The sequence below is a fragment of the Geotrypetes seraphini genome, chromosome 3 (assembly GCF_902459505.1).
Source record: "Geotrypetes seraphini chromosome 3, aGeoSer1.1, whole genome shotgun sequence".
Taxonomy (NCBI): Eukaryota; Metazoa; Chordata; class Amphibia; order Gymnophiona; family Dermophiidae; genus Geotrypetes; species Geotrypetes seraphini.
The window spans coordinates 4,460,960-4,482,403 of NC_047086.1; the positions used below are offsets into that span (position 1 = coordinate 4,460,960).

At 47.0% G+C, this 21,444-nt stretch overlaps 1 protein-coding gene across 4 annotated transcripts in view; it reads left to right on the plus strand.

Annotated features, from left to right (window-relative positions):
• The window catches only part of REV3L (REV3 like, DNA directed polymerase zeta catalytic subunit), a 696,072-nt gene that overhangs the window by 536,862 nt on the left and 137,766 nt on the right, over positions 1–21,444 (plus strand). For all 4 annotated transcript variants that reach the window (XM_033939819.1, XM_033939820.1, XM_033939822.1 and 1 more), the window contains one exon: positions 12,133–12,251. In XM_033939819.1, the coding sequence (XP_033795710.1) occupies positions 12,133–12,251 (119 nt within the window). The remainder of the gene's footprint in view (positions 1–12,132; positions 12,252–21,444) is intronic.

Genomic DNA, 21,444 nt, shown 5'->3' on the forward strand with positions numbered 1-21,444 from the left:
AAACTTTGGAATAGTATATATCATGTGACTCCTCCCTAATTACCTCAGTCTCTCAGTCTCCAGCAGGTGTGGTGAGCTGTACCCATCTGCCTTGGTAGGGCTGTTGGAATTTGTTTAGGAATTTTTGTCCCCTTTTTGGTGCCAGATTAAGCTTGGGTGGACCCTGTTTGGGGGCTTTTTTGTTGCATATTTTGCCGTTTTTCCTCAGATAGCCCCTCCATCTTGCATTTAGCCTCAGGTGCCTTGACACAGGGACAGGTTACAGCTAGGTCCCACAAGGCTCCCCATTGTCCCCAATCCTATTCAATTTATTCATGAGCTCACTGGGTCACATCAAAATGGAAGATGAAACTATACTATCGTATGCTAACGACATCCTCCTCCTCATCCCCATAACCAATAACCATCCCAATATTGCCGAAAAAATCTCAAACAATATAGATAAAATTCAAATCTGGGCAACGAACAACAAGTTGAAACTGAACGCCACTAAGACCAAAGCCATTGGTTTCTGCACCACACAACAGAATGTCATACCTAACCTCACTCTTTCATCAGGCATCACTCTCATAATGGAAAAATCCACCAAGGTGTTAGGCTGCATCTTAGACAACACTCTCACAATGGAACCACAAATATCTAACCTGCGGGAAAAAGACCATCTATACTATGCGTCGACTGCGACTCATAAGACCATACTTCCTCCCACACCACTTTGCTCCGATCGTTCTGGGAAACAAGATCCTAGACTTGGAAACAGAAATGAGGAATGCCGACCTGGATGTGGTGGCGATATCTGAAACCTGGCTCACAGACTCCCACGGGTGGGACATTGTCATACCAGGTTACAACTTGCTTCGCTGGGACAGGGTGGGCAAAATGGGAGGTGGGGTAGCATTATATACTAAAGATGGCATTAAGGTCACCAGAATCACAGATGTACAGTATACTGGGGAATCCATTTGGATAAATTTGGCCAGAGGGAAGGACAAATGCCTGTATCTTGGCGTAGTATACAGACCCCCAAGACATCAAGAAGACCTAGATATGGAATTAATCGGAGATATAGAGAATATCACCTTGCGGGGGGGACACAGTATTGGTAGGTGACTTCAACATGCCCGATGTAGATTGGTTCACGCTTTCCTCTGCTTCCGGCAGCAGCAGGAAGCTATTAAACTCTTTGCATGGAGCAGGACTCAGGCAACTGGTATTTGAGCCAACAAGGGATCAAGCAATTTTGGACCTGGTACTTACCAATGGAGAAAGTATCACAGAGGTCTCGGTGGGTGAAACTTTGGCCTCCAGTGACCACAATATGATATGGTTCAATCTCAGGAAAGGTTTCACGAAATCTACCACACTGACCAAGGTTCTCAAGTTCAAGGACACAAACTTCCAAGACATGGGAGACGTCGTTCACTAGGCGCTACAAATCCAAGCAGACAACAACAGCGTGGAGGAAATGTGGTCAACTTTGAAAACCACCATACAGGAAGCAACCAACCGCTATGTTAAATCAGTAAGCAAACGGAGTAGGAACAACAAGCCACAGTGGTTCTCTACGGAGATCTCGGACCTCATCAAAGAGAAGAAAAAAGCATTCATCTCTTACAAACAATCAGGGACACAGGACTCCAGAGAAGATTATCTGACCAAGTCAAGAGCCGTCAAAGCAGCAGTTAGGGAGGCCAAATTCCGCATGGAGGAGTCTCTAGCAAAGAACATCCAGAAGGGAGATAAATCTTTCTTCAGGTATATCAGTGACAGAAAAAAGAACTCGGGCAGGATAGTACGACTCAGAAAACCAGACGGAGACTATGTAGAAACGGACTCGGAAAAAGCCCAACTGTTAAATGAATACTTCTGTTCAGTCTTTACCTGCGAGGCGCCGGGAATTGGCCCTCAACCACAGACAAGGATTAAATAAGTAGACCCGTTTAGCAATTTCAAGTTTACACCCAGCAGCGTCTACTGCGAGCTGTCAAAAATCAAGGTCAACAAGGCAATGGGGCCTGACAACCTACACCCTAGGGTACTCAGGGAGTTGGGTGATGTCTTGGCGGAACCGCTATCCGCGCTCTTCAATCTCTCCCTTAGTACAGGTAACGTCCCGATGGACTGGAAGACGGCTAACGTCATTCCACTACACAAGAAAGGCTCCAGGATAGAGATGGCAAACTACAGACCAGTGAGTCTCACTTCAATAGTGAGCAAACTAATGGAAACCCTAATCAAACGCCAATTGGATAGGATCATGGATGAGGAGAATCTACAGGATCCCCGCCAACATGGATTCACTAAGGGAAGATCCTGCCAATCCAATCTGATCAGCTTCTTTGACTGGGTGACGAGGAAACTGGATGTTGGTGAGTCCCTGGACATCGTCTACCTGGATTTCAGCAAAGCATTTGATAGCGTGCCACACCGCAGGTTGCTGAGCAAGATGAGTTCTTTAGGTTTGGGCAACACATTAACCAAATGGGTTGGGAACTGGCTTGGGGGTAGGCTTCAGAGGGTGGTGGTGAATGGCACCCCCTCCGAAATGTCGGAGGTGATAAGTGGAGTGCCACAAGGCTCCATCCTGGGCCCGATCTTGTTCAACATCTATATAAGAGACTTGACAGAAGGGCTCCGAGGTAGAATAACATTATTCGCCGATGATGCCAAACTGAGCAATGTGGTGAGCAAAAGCACAACAGACAAAAAAGCAATGGCAGACAACATGGTGCATGACTTACTTCTGCTGGAGCACTGGTCTAGGTCCTGGCAACTCAGCTTCAATGCCAAAAAATGCAAAGTCATGCACCTGGGAAGCCAAAATCCATGCAAGATTTACACCCTAAATGGCGAGATTCTGACAAGAACTGAAGCAGAAAGAGACTTAGGGCTGATTGTCAAGGAAGACATGAAGTCTGCAAACCAAGTGGAGCAAGCTTCATCCAAAGCAAGGCAAATCATAGGTTGCATACGCAGGAGTTTCGTCAGCCGTAAACCTGAAGTCATTATGCCACTGTATAGATTCATGGTGAGACCGCACCTGGAGTACTGTGTGCAATTCTGGAGGCCGCATTACCGCAAGGATGTGCTGAGACTGGAATTGGTCCAGAGAATGGCCACCAGGATGATTTCGGGACTCAAAGAGCTCCTGTACGAGGAGCGGTTAGGGAAATTGCAGCTCTACTCACTCGAGGAACGTCGAGAGAGGGGAGATATGATCGAGACATTCAAGTATCTCACGGGCTGCATCGAGGTGGAAGAAGACATCTTCTTCTTCAAGGGTCCCGCTGCAACAAGGGGGCATTCGTGGAAAATCAGGGGCGGGAAACTGCACAGTGACACTAGGAAGTTCTTCTTCACTGAAAGGGTGGTTGATCGCTGGAATAGTCTTCCACTTCAGGTTATTGAGGCCAGCAGTGTGCCAGATTTTAAGGCCAGATGGGATAGACATATGGGATCTATCCGCAAAGATAGATAGGGAGGGTCACTGGGGTGGGCAGACTTGATGGGCCGTGGCCCTTATCTGCCGTCTATTTCTATGTTTCTATGATGGTCCTACCCCAACTGGACTATTGCAACTCCACCTACCTTGGCATCAACATCGCTCTTATCCACAAACTACAACTCATCCAGAACACAGCCATTAGACTAATCTACAAATTAAAGAAATTACAACCTTCATCAGGCAACTACATTGGCTCCCAATATCATCCCGAATAATCTTCATATCATCATGTATCCTACACCAGATCCTATACGGAAGCTCAGCAGCCCCTCTCATCCAATTATTCTCTAATATTTGGTCGACATCAAAAAGAATCCTTAACAGAATCCAACTAAACCTGCCATCCACAAAACACCTCCACTATAAACGAGTTTTCGGGGGGTCACGTGATGCAGCCTGTCTAGACAGACGTGAGAAAGGAGAGCTCCTGCCCCACGGAGAGATAATCAGCGATATTACCGGTTTTTCCTTCATCCCACGGAGTACTGTACGGCCTCCCGGTTGGGGGAATCCCTCTGCTTTGTAGCAGAGTCATTGAGGTTTGGATCCGGAGCTGGGTATGCCCATAAAATCTACGAGAGGTGCCCGGGATAAGCCTACTTTTACCCCCTCTAAGATGGCGGTGGAACCTGCTACTTTCACCATCCCAGCAGGAGACTGGATTACCGACATCACGCGCTAGGTATCGGCGGCGCTGGCAGACAGACTAAATAAAATTCAGTCGGCTGTGGACGAGATGCACGAGAAGTTTGATTCCCACAGCCGACGACTGACGGAAGTTGAACAACGGGTGTCCAACCAAGAAGACACGTGTAAGGGTCTGGCAGCTCAGGTGGCGGAATTGCTGAAAACTTCCCAGGAGCTGCTAGCTAACATGGAGGAGCAGGAGAATCGGAACCGCCATAATAACCTGTGGCTGGTCGGACTCCCGGAGACTGTGACCGATCAGGACTTATATGCTGTATTTAGCAAGTGGCTGCCTGAGCACCTTGGTCTGGCCGGTGGCGCCGCGGGCTTTGTGTGTGAGCGTGCACATCGCATTGGAGCAAAGCCTGCGGAAGGGGGGAGAGCGAGGACAGCCATAGCCTGCTATGTCAACTGGCGGGAAAAGGAGATGCTCCTCAGGGCTTACCGCAGGGCATGGGCCCTGGATTACGAAGGCTCCCGGGTGCTTCTCTTTAACGATTACTCAGTGTGGGTAGCGGCTCAGCGCAAGATCATGGCGCCATTTTGCACGGATCTACATAACTGGGGAGTCAAGTTTGCGTTGGTGTTCCCAACGAAACTCCGGGTCTGGCACAACAGCAAGACTTTCAACCTGACCACAGTGGAGGAGGCCAAGGCTTTACTGACAAAGCTGCCTGCTTGAGCGCTCGTCCTGGACTTTGCAGTATTTACCTTATGATCATCATGCGGGGCTGGGTTCGGATTTCTGCGGGACCGGGAAACCTGACTGACGCCATAGATTATCTCTGGGGTTTTGTGGCTCCTGATGTGGCGGTCGGCCTACCTCTCCTTGTTTGTGGCATGTTCTGGTTGGCTGCGATATGCCTTCGTTTTCTGCGCCTGCAGGGACTTTATCTACTCTGGAACACCTCTGCGGATCCCTTGTGAGTGCCAGGAGGTGGACTTTCTGGCAGGGACTCTTGACAGTTGGTTCTGGTTTGGCCCCTTTGAAGACCTCGACCTGGACTTGCTGGAGACCTAATGTGAGTTTTTGGGCTGTGCGGTCCTCTGGGATATGGAAAAGGAGATCATTGGGGGAGGGTCTCCGGGCAGGTTGGGGGTGATTATGGGATTGTGTGCTGGAGGGGTGAGCAAAGCATGGGGGGTTGGAGAGGGGGGTAGTGGGATGTGGGGTTGGTATGGGTTGGGGTGTGAATGGGGGTTAGTGTATGTTTTGGTGATGTATGTGGGGGAGGGTGGGGTGGGATTATGGATGGCTGGCATAAAGGCACTTTTTCTTTGAGGGTGGCGGAGCTTAGCTGGGAGGCTTCGTTTGCGCCAATTGCTCTATTTGTACCTGTTCTGTTTCTGTAAGTTTCAAGTTTTATTAATTCTTGATAAATCGCCTATTTAATTTCCTAAGCGATGTACAATACAAATTTAAAATATAACAAGTAATCTAATATAATAAAACGCTAGGCCGCGCATGCGCACTTCCTATGTGTGTGCCGGTTTTCCGTGAGCTGTAGCAACACATAGGAAGTGCGCATGCACAGCTTACGTTCTGTTCTGCTCCCTGTTCAAAGATGCAGCAGTCGCCGTCTCTCCGCTCTCTCTCTTCCTCCCCCCACCAGGCGGATATCGACCGCGGCAGCCAAACCCCTGTGCCGCTCACATCAAAAGCCAACCCTTCCGGGTTTTAAGTTGGGCACTGCTTCTCCTGCAGTGCGGCGGCCCGGGTCGGATATCGGCAGCCTCCTTCCCTCCCCCCCAACCCGGGCAGAGGCGCAGCCGACAAACCTACCCAGAGCCAGAAACGAAACGCCGAGGTAATCTCGCTGTGGGAGGGGCGGATGGGAGGGTCAATGGGGTCGGATGCACGATGGCGGGGGCGGGGAAAGATGGAAACAGGCTGATCACCGGTTCTACTGCACAGGGGGGGATGGGAGGGGGGTACAAATTTAAAGATGCTGCTCATTGGGTCTACTACACAGGGGGATGGGAGGCAGGCAGGCTGGCTTCGGGGGTGGGGTTGAGTCAAAGTCTGGAAGGCAGTGAGGGGGACATAGGAAGCAGGCACTGGGGGCCACTAAGGACATAGGAAGGGGCACTGAGGGCATTAAGGACAGAGGCACTGGGGGCACTAAGGACACGGGAAGGAGCCACTGGGGGCACTAAGGACACAGAACGGATGCACTGGGGGCACTAAGGATATGAGAAGGAGGCACTGGGGGCACTAAGGACATGGGAAGGAAGAACTGGGGTACTAAGGACATAGGAGGCACTGAGGGCACTAAGGACATAGGATGGGACAGTATGGACATAGGAAGGGGGCCACTGAGAGACAGGCAGGCATGGCACAACAGAGAAATACAGAGACAGAAAGAAAGATAGACAGGGGGCCAGGGACAGACACAGACAGAAAGAATGGCAGACAGACAGCATCCAAGGAGAAAAAGACAAAGAAAAAAAACCAACCCCAAAATAGATGTCTACTCTAGCACCCGTTAATGTAATGGGCTAAAATACTAGTACAATAATAAATAAATAACAAACTTCAAAAAAGACAATACACGAATAGGGAGGAAAAAAGGGAGAAGTTACAATTTCATTTCAAGAGTTAAGGAACATATAAAGGAAAATAACATAAGGGAAATAGGACTTTAAAATAGCAAGTTAAAAGGAAGTTTTGGTTAAGAAAATCATAGATTAAAAGCATCTTTGAAGAGATAAGTTGAGGAGCCTGGATGAATCTTTGTTCCTCTGGGGGGGGGGGGTCTCCCTCTGTTCTTTTGATGGATATTCTGTTTCCCTCCCCTTGCTATTGCTGATTTAAAGGTAGTCACCTTCAATGTAGATGGCATCAGGTCCCCAGTTAAAATATCTCGCATTCTGACTAGCTTGCGCAGGTTGGGTGCGGGTGTGGCTTTTCTGCAGGAGACCCATCTGACCCAGAACGAACATGCTAAATTGAGGAGACAATGGGTCTACATAAGAGGTTGCCCTTCGCATTGCACAAACAGTTGCTGGATCAGAAGGGGAGATATATCATTGTAATGGGGGAGGTGTGGGGCCTGAAGCTGCTTCTTTGTAACTTGTATGCCCCGAATACCTACTGTCATAAATTTTTCTCCAAGGTATTTTCTATGGTATCGGCTTATCCCGACTACCAACTGATCCTGGGGGGTGATCTGAACATCACAATGGACCCAGGGGTGTATTGTAAACCCCCTAGGGCTAGCTTGCAGGATCATAACAACAAGGGGGTGGGATTCCTGATGCAACATCTGGGCCTCGTAGATGTCTGGCGAGCTTTACACCCCTATACTTTTATTCCCATGTTCATAAGGTGTATGCACGACTGGATTACATCCTTCTTGACCAGAGATTGTTTTCTCTGGCTACTAAGTCCAAGATTACTAAAGCCACGGTCTCCGACCATGCCACGGTGGATCTTACCCTGACCTTCACTCCTGGCCGTAAAGCATCTTCTTGGAAACTGGCACCGCATTTGTACCATGATCCCGAGTTTCGGACCTTTTTACGGGCGCGTTGGGTTGATTATCAGGCCACTAACGCTACCCCGGAGGTGGGACCAGTGTCTTTTTGGTACGCCTCTAAAGCAGTCCTTAGAGGACATGTGATAGCCTATACAGCCTCTAGGCGCCGAGCTCGGGAGGGGGAGCTCTTGTCACTTACTCACAAACTACATCTGTTTCCTAGGGCACATATTTCCTCCATGTCAGACTCGGACCGATTGGAATACAAGGGGATTCGGGAACGAATTGAAGTCTTTCTCTGCCTGTGTGCGGAGCAGTCCCTCTCTTTCCAACATTATAAACTGTTCAGATGGGGAAGTAAGACGGGGAAACTCTTGGCTAACTTGGTGCACCCCTACAAAAAACGTCAAATTATTACTGCTATACGGGACACTTCAGGGGCTAGGCATGAGGGGGAGAGCCAGATAGCTGAACAATTTGTCCGGTACTATGAGGGCCTTTATGGGAAACGCCCGTTGGACACGACTGCTCTAGTTGACTTCTTTCAGGGCCTGTCCTTGCCGCAGTTGGACGAGGATCAGGCTGCCTCTCTGAGTCGACCGATCTCTGAAGATGAGGTGCAAGCCTCCATCCGGTCTCTCAAATTGATGAAGGCACCTGGACTGGACGGTTTTGGCCCGGAATACTACCGGATTCTTCCAGATTTGGTGGCTCAACCCCTGAGTGCGATGTATAACACGGTGGCCGAGACGGGAGGCTTCTTTCCGGATAATATGGCCCATGTGGTCCTGCTTCCCAAGCCTGGTAAGGACCCGGATTTGGTGGGGTCGTTCCGTCCCATTTCCCTTTTGGATCAGGACATTAAGCTCCTGGCCATGACTCTGGCGAGGCGATTGAATTGCTTTCTTCCCGCCCTTGTTCACTAGGCTGGTTTTGTGCCGGGGCATTACGCCTCCATGAATTTTTTGAAGGTTCTGGGAGCTATTCATAGTTGGGCTGGCCGGGGTGGTTTGGAGGCGGTGGCGGGTTTGGATATGGAGAAGGCATTCGATAGTATCTCGTGGGACTATCTCTTTTGGGTTCTGCGCCGGGGTGGCTTTCAGGGCTTGTTTATGGCCTGGGTGACGGCTTTGTACACTAACCCTAGGGCGCGCTTATTGATAAATGGGGGCCTTACGGCAGATTTTGGCCTGCAGCGGGGTACGCGACAGGGCTGCCCTCTGTCTCCCCTTCTTTTTCTTTTGGCTATTGAGCCTTTGGCTGCTAAGATTTGGCAGGACGGGACTATCCGGGGCATTTCGGTGGGGGGACAGGAGTGTAAAATCAGCCTTTTCGCAGATGATTTCTTACTTTACTTAGATCAGATCACTCCTCACTTGCATAGCTGTGATCCGAGACTTTGGGGCCCTGTCTGGTTTACAAGTAAATTGTAGCAAGTCTGAACTCTTGCTGTTGTCGGGGGGCCCCTTGGAGCCCTAGCACGCCCTGCTGCCTATCCCCCCAATGACAAAACCAATGCGCTATTTGGAAATCTACCTCAGTACTGATTTTGCCACCCTTTATAATGCCAACATTAGGCGCCCCCTTAAGACCATTGGGAAGTTGTGCCAGGCATGGCAGGAGTTGCTGTTGGGTGTTCTGGGAAGGGTAGCTTTAGTGAATATGGTCATGGTTCCAAAACTTCTGTACCCTCTGCAGACTGTGCCACTTGGCTTAGTCGGATTTATTTGGAGATCTCGGACTCCTCGGATTGCGATGCTTAAACTCACTTTGGATAAATGTTTGGGTGGTCTTAATGTTCCTGATATCCGGCTATATAATGTTGCCTCTCTTTTCTGGTGGATCCATGAGGGCTACACTGGGTGTACTCGTTATACTCCCTTGGGCTGGATGGCTGTTTGGAGTTCCCCCTTTCACTTTTTGAATACGCTTCATTACCAAGCGGATCCTGGGAGGAGGTATCAAGATTGCTTTTGTTTTTTGCGTCCGTTTAGGCCTGGCGGTGGTGGCGGCATAGACAACAGCTGACCCCGGAGACGACTCCCTTCCTGCGCTGTGAGGGCAACTCTCAGTTTCTCCCGGGATGGGGCCTGTCAGTGTTTCGGGACTGGGCAGATCGGGGTTGAGTGGCTATGGAACAACTGCTTGATCTGTCCCCAGAGGGTTTCCCCCCTTCCAACTGATTCGGGATACGTGGGACCTTCCCTCTTGCTATCTCTTTTCTTATAGTAGAACATAGTAGATGTTCTTATTTTCAACTTTGTCATTACTGGGATGCTGAGCGTAGGATTTGGGAGGGGGCCTGGGTTAAGGGACGTCTGGATACCCTTTTTTCGGCAACTCTGGCGTTAGCCAACACTCTTGCACATTGGTACCGATTACTCAAATTTTCTATTCCCCTGTCTGTGCTTACACCTTTGCGCTCTTCTTGGGAGCAGGATCTGGGGCAGAGCATCTCTGAGCCGCAATTTCTGGCTTGTTTCCAGACTCTTTATTCTTTTACTAAGTCCGCTGATTTCCAGGAGCTCCAGTTTAAAGTCCTTCACCGAGCCTATTTCACTGCGCAGAGAGTGGCGCGCTTGGGACTCTGGGATAGTGCTGCCTGTGTTAAATGCAAGGGTCAGGCTGGCACGTACATACACTCCTTTCTGGAATGCCCCGGCTTGAGTATCTGGCGGGAGGTTCTTCCCCTATTGTAGCGTGTTGTGCAACGTCCCGTTGAGTGGGACTATGGGTTTCTTCTCCTGGGCCTGCAGATCTCTCTCCAGGATCAGGGATTTACCTTTCCCCAATGCCACTTCTTCTCTAATGCTATCCTCCTGATTGTAAAAACCGCTTAGATAACCTTGATAGGCGGTATATATAAATAAAAAATCCTAATAAACTCCTAGTGAAGAAATTGATCTTGACTTATTGGTTATCGGAGGATTCGCCTCCGATACCCCGAGGCGGCCCAGTTCGAAATTAGATCCTATGCTGGGTCTCTGAATGCGGTTAAGCAGCACTACGTCAGTTTGTGGGAGAGAATGCGCGACTTGGTGTCATCGTGGGGGCTTGAGAGGGGAACCCTGGCTTAGGCCTTCTCCTCCATGACCAGCTACACTGTGCCTTTGTTTTGCTTTGCTTTTACTTAGTGCCTTGGGGATGGGGGGTTGGTGGGGTGGGGGGTTCTGGAGTATATGGGGGGATATGTGTTCTGCTGAGTGGTGTGGATGTGGTAGTGTGTGAGGTGGTGCTTGCTTTGCAGGGTTCTTTTTGAGACACTTATTTAAAAAAGGTGAATGGTCACTGTATCTGCTCTACGACATTCTCGTCCCCCTTTGTGTCCTATTCTGCCCCTCTTTAGGTCAACCCCAGTTTTATATCCTTGTTCCCTTTTTTGATTCTCGGCAGGGTTTACTTCGGTGGCTCGTTGTATGTCCTTGTTTCCTACCACTTGTATTGGACCTTTTTTGTATTTCTGCTGTTTGAGATTTGTATCCTGTTGAGCGGTGTACTTTTCACTGTCAATAAAAATAAGTTCAAAAAAACCAAAAAACAAACAAACAAGTTTTCCATTCTATGCTAACCTATCTGGGTGTAAAAAACTGGAATGAACTACCAGAAGCTATCAGAAAGAGACAAACTACACTACATTCAGAAAAAACCTGAAGACTCACCTTTTTGACAACTAACTATCTCAGTATCTGTATAGCATCCCTTACATCTAAGTCCCTCCTCTTATCTCTCCATGTCCTCTTCCCTTCCTTCTTTCCCCTTCCTCTTTGATCTGTCACCTTGAGCCTGTATAGATATGTGCGACTCGCAAATGGAAGATTAGATTAGATTAATGTGGCTGGTTTAAAAAAAGGTTTGGATAAGTTCCTGGAGGAAAGTCTATAGTCTGCTTCTATTTGGGTTTTTGCCAGGTACTTGTGATTTGGATTGGCTTCTGTGAAGATGGACCATTGGTCTGATCCAGTAGAGCTAGTCTTAGGTTTGCTTGTCCTTGGAGAAAGCAAAGTTACTCAGATGTAGAAGGTGTTCTCCGAGAACAGCAGGACATGGATTACCACATCCTTACCACCTACCCTAGGAGTTGTATTCTTGGCTTTTGTTAGCCAACTGAGGGTGCTACATGAGTACAACAACTGGGAAGGCACCCTCTCATGCATGGGTTAGCCTGCCAAAGGCTTCAGAAATGTTCTGAATGCTGGGCAGCATTTATCCCAGGGCTATATCAGTGATGTCACTCATATGTGGTAATCTGTGTCCCGCTATCTTCGAATATCACCTGCCACTAGTGAGTAACTTTGCCTTATTTTCTACTTTAGTGCTGCTTTTCTGCCATATACTGAGCCACAAGTTAGACATACCTCAGGGAAAGCCTTCAGTAGCTCTTACCAAAAGATGTTAACTTGTATAAATGTATATTTGACTACCCTGTGTACAGAAGGTTTTACTGTAGTGCTGTTTTTGCAGGTTGCTCTGACTAACTATTCCTTTGAGAATGTGGCATTCCATGTCCTTCACCAGCGTTTCCCTCTCTTCACGTGTCGCACACTGTCAGACTGGTTTGATAACAAGACAGACATCTATAGGTAATGTTTTAGTCCCATATTCTCTTTGCTGTACTTTAAATAGAATTGGCTATAGATTTTTACAGAAATGTATTCTGTTATAAACCCTTTCTCTTCTTTTGTTCCCAGGTGTAATACAGCCTTACCATTTCTATAAGGGCTTCAGGCTTATGGCTAAATGCACTAAAGTCAGTGATCTTCACTAAACCTGTTTTCACAGCTTTAGCAACGATCGCTGTTACCAACCCGATGCACAAAACAGCCCACCGTGTGTTTTTCCCCTCGATCGCCCATTTTCCGATCCGGCCATGCAAAATAGCCAAGCGATTGCACTAACATCGTTTGGCTATTCCAAGTGGGGTTTTAGCAATCGTAAAAACCAATTTGTCTAGACCTGTCAGTAACTGTGTTACCAAAATAGTTAGGAGTAGTGCTGCCCGATTCACGATTCGAATCGGTTCACCGATTCACTTTGGGTGAATCTATTCAAAACAAGCAAAAAAATTGGTTCCTGATTCAGCGGACCCTCCCCACCTAAAGCAGGAGCGGCAGCGCTGCTCTTGCTGGCCGGCTGCTGCCGCACCTGCTTTAGAGGGCGAGGGGGGAGAGTCAGTCGGGAGGTGCTGCTGTCCGGCTTCCCCCCCTGATGTCCGCATCCTCCCCCTGGCATTCGGCTTTCCCCCCCTGGCCTCCCGCTTCCCCCCCCCTGGCCTCCCCGCACCACTTACCTTTGAGGAGCAGCCTGCAGACAAGATTGCGATGCTAGCGATCTTTGCACTGCTTCAGAGCTGTTTCCTCTGCCGTGATCCTACCTCTGACGTCAGAGGAGGGGCAGAACCGTGGCAGAGGAAACAGCTCTGAAGCAGTGCAAAGATCGCTAGCATCGCAATCTTGTCTGCAGGCTGCTTCTATAAGGTAAACGGTGCGGGGAAGCCAGGGGGGAAGCTGGACACCAGTGGGAGGCCATGGGGAACACGCAGGCCTTCCGGGGGGGGGAGCTGCCTTTGGGGTGGGGGGTGGGACAGGCCTTCAGGGGGGACAGGCAAGCAGGCCTTCAAGGGGGGGGACAGGCCTTCAGGGTGGGATGTAGGCCTTTAAGGGGACAAGCCTTCAAGGGGGGAGACAGGCCTTCAAGGAGGGGACAGACCTTCAGGGGGGACAGGCAGGCAGGCCTTCAAGGGGGGGGGGACAGGCCTTGTCCTCACTGAGCTTGCAATTAACTCAACTGGGGATAAAACTATTCAGTTACGCAGATGATTTCACGATTATAATCCCATTTGCTGACTCTGTCTCGGAAAATATTCCCAAGGCTTCAGAAGCCATAAACATGATGGAGCAATGGATGACAAACTTCAAGCTCAAACTTAATTCAGAAAAAACAAAATTCTTCATTGCTTCACCACATCTGTTTGATACCAAAACACCTCTATGCATCAATGAACTTAATCACCCCATCCAGCCCACCATAAAGATACTAGGCGTAACTCTAGATCAATGCCTAACCCTGAAAGACCAGGTGGACTCCTTAATCAGAAAGGGTTTCTTCACTCTCTGGAAACTCAGATCCATTGAAGCTTATTTCGATACGTCGGCATTCAGAACCCTAGTCCAATCCCTCGTACTAAGTCAACTTGACTACTGTAACTTTGCCTACTTAGCTATTTCCCAAAAAAATATGCGACGTGTACAACTAATGCAAAATGCAGCGGTCAGATTAATCTTCGGACTAAAGAAATGCGATCATGTATCACCCTACTACTGGCAGTTACATTGGCTACCGATGGAAGCACGCATAAAGTTTAAATTCGCCTGCTTCTGCTTTAAAGCGCTAAACGGACTTGCCCCTAAATACATAATTGACCTTTTCTCCTTCTCTGCCAACACACACAAGAGAAGCTCTCATTCCTACTTCGTTTCCCCCCAGTTAGAGGTTATAAACTGAAAAAACACCATGAACACCTTCTTTCACATCAAGCAGCATTGTGAGGTAAAGATCTAGATCAGTACACAAATGGCGGAGAAACAACAAACCGCAATGGTACTCCGCAGAAATCTCGCACCTCATCAAGGAGAAGAAAAAAGCATTTATTTCCTACAAACGAATGGAGACTAGGGAAGCTAAACTAGAACATAGGGCAAGGTCTGCAGCGGTCAAAACGGCAGTCAGGGAGGCCAAACTTCGAGTGGAAGAGACTCTGGCAAAGAACATGAAGAAAGGGGACAAATCCTTCTTCAGGTATATTAGTGATACGAAAAAGAACACAGACGGGATAGTACGCCTTAGAAAACCAGATGGGAACTGCGCAGAATCAGATTCCGATAAAGCAGAACTACTGAATGAATACTTCTGCTCAGTCTTCACCTGCAAGGCACCGGGGCACAGTCCGCAGTTGCAGGCAAGGCCCAGCGTGGAAGACCCGTTCAGAATTTCGAGTTCACACCTAGCGACATCTACTACGAACTGGCAAGACTCAAGGTGAACAAAGCCATGGGACCTGACAATCTACACCCCAGGGTGCTCAGTGAGCTGCGTGATGTCTTGGCAGAACCGCTATCAGGATTCTTCAATCTCTCCCTAAGTTCGGGGAGAGTCCCCATAGACTGGAAAACAGCTAACGTCATTCCACTGCACAAAAAGGGTTGCAGGGCAGAGGCTGCAAACTACAGACCGGTGAGTCTCACATCAATAGAATGCAAACTCATGGAAACACTAATCAAACGTAAATTAGACGCAATCTTGAATGAAGGGAATCTTCGGGATCCCAGTCAGCATGGATTCACCAAGGGTAGGTCCTGCCAATCCAATCTCATCAGCTTCTTTGACTGGGTAACAAGAAAGTTGGACTTGGGAGAGTCTTTGGACGTCGTGTACCTGGACTTCAGTAAAGCTTTTGACAGTGTCCCGCATCGCAGGCTGTTGAGCAAGATGAAATCAATGGGGCTGGGAGAAACACTAACTACATGGGTCAATGACTGGCTGAGTGGCAGACTTCAGAGGGTGGTAGTTAACGGTACCCTCTCTAAAACATCGGAGGTGACCAGTGGAGTACCGCAGGGCTCAGTCTTGGGCCTGCTTCTTTTCAACATATTCATAGGGGACCTAACTCAGGGGCTTCAAGGTAAGGTAATGTTATTCGCTGACGACGCCAAACTATGCAATATAGTGAGAGACGGCAATTCACCCAATAGTATGACACAGGACCTACATTTGTTGGAGCTTTGGTCCTCGACCTGGCAGCTGGGCTTCAACTCTAAGAAATGCAAGATCATGCACCTCGGCAGCAGAAATCCGTGCAGAACTTACACCTTGAATGGTGAGACCTTAGCTAGAACTTCAACAGAACGAGTCTTGGGAGTGATCATCAGCGCAGACATGAAAACTGCTGATCATGTGGAGAAGGCTTCATCTAAGGCAAGACAGTTGTTAGGTTGCATCCGCAGGAGTTTCGTCAGCCCGAAGCCTGAAGTCATAATGCCATTATACAGAACCATGGTGAGACCTCATTTGGAATACTGTGTGCAATTCTGGAGGCCACACTACCGAAAAGATGTGCTGAGAGTAGAGTCGGTGCAATGGATGGCCACCAGGATGGTCTTGGGGCTCAAGGATCTATTGTACGAGGAAAGGCTGAAAAATTTGCGGCTGTACTCACTCGAGGATTGTAGGGAGAGAGGAGACATGATCGAGACGTTTAAGTATATTACCGGCCGTATCGAGATGGAAGAAGAGATTCTCTTTCTCAAAGGACCCTCAGCCACAAGAGGGCATTCGCTCAAACTCAGGGGCGGGAAATTTCATGGCGACACCAGGAAATATTTCTTCACCGAGAGAGTGTGTGTCCAGCTACTGCCGGAGTTCAGCTGCGGGAGAGCCATGACCCCGGAAGGGAATTCATGGGGCTGCCCGGTGAGGGCGTTGAATCGGAACCATCAAGTGCAGGGAAGCTGAAAGAACTAACAACAAGTACATCTATACCAACATCAACGGAGGCTTCCTTGGGAGACATTTGGTTGCTTCTACAACGTATGGAGGCTTCTATGGCTAAAAACACTGAGGAGGTAACAAATATTAACTTTAAGATTGATACTTTAACTAAAACTATTGACTCAGTTAAATTGGATTTCTCAAGCCAAAACAAACAGATACAGGAGGATATACAGCAGCTTCAAATGTTTAAAACAGCAATAATTAAAGATAATTCCTCTATACATAGGAAATTAGAGCAATTTGAAAATTATAACAGGAGATTGAATCTTCGTATACTGAATTTCCCAACTTCACCTGGTATTCCGCCTATTGATTTCTTCAAAAGATATTTGATTGAGAACTTGGGAATTTCTTCTGAAAATATTCCTCCTTTAAATAAGATTTACTATTTGCCAAACAAAAAAATTTATCTGGAAAAAAACGTTGGACAAGAGAAAAATAATGGACAAGAGGAACAGATTGATTTTGCTAATGTTACTGCTCTTTTAGAACAAACTCTGAATCCAGATACTGCGAGAACTACGCTTCTAATATCTTTTGTTTTTGAGCAAGATTTAAATATGATCTTAAGATTATATTTTTAAAATTCTCAAAAATTATTTGGAGCACAACGTATTTGGATTTATCCAGACGTTTCTAAAGTGACTCAGGAGTGAAGGAAAGATTTTCTTTCCTTAAGACAAGAAGCTCTTAAATTGGGTGCTACATTTCTACTAGCTTACCCTTGTAAATGTTTGGTAAGGTACTTGGGAGTCAAATATGTTTTCTTTTCTTCAGAACATTTAAAGGAGTTTCTAAGAGTTAAAAAGATTACCAAGGTATGATGTAGAATGGAATATAATATAATTAGAGGGTAGCCGTGCCTCACTAAGCCTTTTCCTCTGAATTAAATTCTTTAATTTATGTCTCCAATATTATATGATTATCACACCCCTCTCATTGTGGTCTAAGGAAGGGATAAAATGTTTTATTTCAAATTTGAAATGTTTTGTTCAAATCTGATATATTATTTTGGTGAAATCTGTTTTCTTTCTCTGTATTGCATGGGACAAGATTACGCTTGTGAATTGTTGTTTAAAATTTAAATAAAGAATTAAAAAAAAAAAAAAAGAAGAGCAAATGGGATGCCCATGTGGGATCCCTTAGAGGGTTAAGCCAAGGGAATCTGTCACCAGGAGTGGGATCCCTAGGATAGTAGACTTTGGGGTGGGTCAGTAGAGTGGGCAGACCTGATGGGCTATGGCCCTTATCTGCCGTCATCTTCTATGTTTCTAACTGCTTTCGCCCACTACTTATGAGGAATTCAGAAAACATCTAAAAACTCAACTGTTCCTAAAGTATCTAGACAACAGACCCACTCATCTTCTTTCTCCTCCATAGTGATTCCTCTGTCCTATTAATCTCTTTCTTCTCAACAACGCATTTCCGGTCCTATTAACTCTCCTCTTCCCCCCTCTTAAATTCATTCAATTTGTACCTCGCTTAATCTATTGTAAACCGCATAGAACTTAACGGTATTGCGGTATATAAGCTGTTATTATTATTATTATTCAGGGGTGGGATGCAGACCTTTAAGGGGGGGACATGCCTTTAAGGGGGGGGACAAGCCTTCAAGGGGGAAACAGGCCTTCAGGAATGGTGGCACAAGCCTTCAGGGGGGACAAACAGGCCTTTAGGGGTGGGGTGCAGGCCTTCAGAAGGAGGTGCAGGCCTGAAGGGGGGGACAGACCTTCAGGAGAGGGGGGCCCTGGTGTAGAAGTACACGGAGGGAAAGAAGGGGGGGTGTTCAAAGTGACGTGCATATGCCGGACTTTGGGAGGGTGAGAAATAATGGGTCTGAAAATAGAAGAGAGGGAGAGAGATGATGGACAATGGGATTTAGGGAGGGAAGGAACAGAAAGGGAGAGATGTTGGACACAAGGGATGGTGTGGAGGGGGGATAGAGATACTGGATAAGAGGTTAGTTGGGAAAAGAAAGGGAGAGATGGTGGACCCTGGGGTGGTGGGAAAGGAGGGAGAGATGCTGGATGAAAGGGTAGTTGAGAAAAGGTGGATCTGTGGATGGAGATGAAAAAAAGAAAAGATGCCAGACTTCTGGGGGAGGGAAGGGAAACGGAAGGGGAGGACAGAGATGACAGATGGATGGTTAGCATGCAGAAAGAAGACAGGAGACCCTGGCAAGCAAGTTATCAGAAGACAACCAGAGCCTGGAACCAACAAGATTTGAATAATGACTAGACAACAAAAGGTAGAAAAACTAATTTTATTTTCTGTTTTGTGATTACAATATGTCAGATTTGAAATGTGTATCCTGCCAGAGCTGGTGTTAGACCGCAAACGTGAGCTAGGATTTAACAGAGAGAGGAAAAGTCATTTTTGTTTGTTTACACCACAGCGCCAGTGTGGTTAGGAGAAGGCAAAGGGGGTGAAGAGGCTATAAAAGGGGTGAAGAGGTTATAAAATAAACCCACCAGGATGTTTAAAAAAAAAAACCACCCAATTGGGCAGGAAAATCGAATCGAAAAACCAATTCAATAGGCTGAATCGAATCAAAATTTTTTTTCCCTGAATCGGGCAGCACCAGTTAGGAGACTTAAAAATATACAAAAATTCTCCATCTACCCCCATAGAATACAAACCATTAGAGAAAACAAGAGTAGTGTCAAACACTATATTTCTTATAATCGGATATCGAATTATAATCCATAAATAATCTTCAAAAATAACTTGAAAAACAGTTTCTTTAAGAAAAAATCTTTACATGAAAGTCATCCTGTGCAGCAAGATAATTTGTGACAGGAATTCATACAATGAGGATTAAAATTAAAAGAGAACCAGCCGATGACAGCCCTCTCCAATTACCCCTGACAAACACTCCCCCCCCCCCCCCCCGATCCAGGCACCCTCAAGCCACTATCCCATCCCCAATTCAAAACAAATGGCAGGAGGGATGCCTACTTCCTCCTGCCACCGGATGCCTCCATGAACCTCCTCCATACCTTTTAAAAATGTTGGAAGCAGGAAGCCCGCTCTCAGGCTCCCGCTTCGGACCCACCTGTCTAAATGCCTTCATGCTGCATCATGTAATGCACATGAAGGGGCCAGAGGCCCTGATTGGTTGAGACGCCTAAGGCCCCTCCCAAAGAGTGAGGCTAAAGGCATCTGAGTCAATTAGGCCTTAGGCACCACCCTCTGTATCCAGGATACTGAGGGAGGAGCCTAAAGCCCTGATTGGTCAAGCCAATTGGTCAAGTCAATCAGGGCCTTACCCCCCCCACCCCCCAAAAAAGTCTACAATGACAGGCCTTCCCCGCCCCATGCATCACATTATGCGTGGGGAGGGGCCTAAGGCCCTGATTGGCTCAGATGCCTCAGGGACTTCCTTAGCTCCTTTCTCTGTATCCCAGATACAAGGGGGAGGAGCCAAAGGAAGTCCCTGATTGGCTCAGATGCCTACGACTCTTCCCAAGGGGGAGAGGTCTGAGCCAATCAGGGCCTTAGGTTCCTCCCCGTGCATCAAATGTTGCACCGGGGAGGGGAATGTCCAGCATTTTATACTTGCTAGCCTTGGAGAAGGAGGAACTGAGCACCCCTCCTGCTCCCAACTTAAAAGGCATGAGGGGACCTCCGGTGGCAGGAGGGAGTAGGCATCTGTCCTGTCGTTTTGGCGGGGGTCAGTCAGGATGACAGGAGGGAGTGAGCATCCCTCCTACCATTTTGGGGGGTTCGAGGGGGACGGTGGCGCAGGGGGGCTTTTTTGTTTTTTTTTAAATGGGACAGATTGTGCGTGTGTAGCACACACACATCTGTGCCATTAAAATAAAAAACCTTAACAGGAGTGACAGGAGGTTGCTTCCCCTGTCACTGCTGTTAGGACTCTGCGCATGTGTTAATCGCTCACTGAGCAATTGATCAGTCACATTTGCATGCAAACTTGATAGCACATCGATTGCTGCTGGAGAATCGGCCAACAGTGATCAAGTTGGTATCTTTAGTGCATCTAGCCTATAGTCTTTTTCCATAATTTGAAACCTCTTTATCATCTTGGCTATTCTGCCCCTTAGTCTGTGGGCCACAGTTTGCACTATTGTCTTATTATCTCTAAAGATAGTACAGAGACAGTCAAAATGGTGCAGGATTTACACTAAAAGACCTGTGAAACCTAGAGGAGAGATGATTTGATAGAGACATTCAAGTACCTCAAAGTTATAAATGAAGAGGCAGTCTTTTTAGAGCAAAGAATGCTCAATATACAAGAGGACATTATGTGATGTTTCTAGGAGGTGAGAGTTTGATTTAGTGTATCTCGGAAAATATTTTTTTCACACAGAGCAGTGAATACCTAAAATGTCCTCCTAGGGGAGACAGTGGAAGCAAAAATAAAAGCAGAATTCCACAAGTCCTGGATAAGCATTGGGGGGGGGGGGGGGGGGGGAAAGAGTTTAGATTTAGCTCACATCTTTTTTATTTGTAGTTGAACTGCAAGGTATAGGCGGAATAGAAGTTCCTAATGTAATGTGTAGGGAAAATTGTGCTCCATGATACTGCACCAGGAATGAAACTGGGCAAACAGAATGGATGAAAGTTCTTATCTGCTATCATATTATGTGTCTATATTTCCTGTGATCTGCAGCCATTAATAGAGTGATTTTATAACCTATCCACCTTTTAGCTTTTTTGCTTCAGTGGCATTCAAATGAGTCTTTTGTATATAGTATATGTCCGCATTTTGTTTATTTAAGAAGTTACCACTATCAACAGGGACAATGTAACAAAGGAGAGTCAGAAAAGATACTGTGTAAACAAAAACAAACCGACTCTATAATGGTAACTCAACCCACGACATGATTGGAAAATAAACTCTTTTTCCTAAGAGGGGGTTACCTCCTCCTCTTTAGAGTTTTATACCTCTGAGCTGTATTTTAGCACAACGGGTCCTCCTCGTGGGTTGAGTTACCATTATAGAGTCGGTTTGTTTTTATTTAAGAAGTTAAGCATTTTTTTCCTCTTTATCGGATGATTGAGACCAATGATATTAAGAGAAAATAATTTCAGACTCATTATGCTGTATTTTAAAAAAAAATGGTACCACAAGATATATCCCTTAGTTACATTTATACCCAACAACACCCTTTGATCAATACACGTCCTCACCCCTACCATAAAATCACCCTACCCTCCCCCAAAACATTTGACTACTTGAAAGCGCACATATAGACAAGTAAC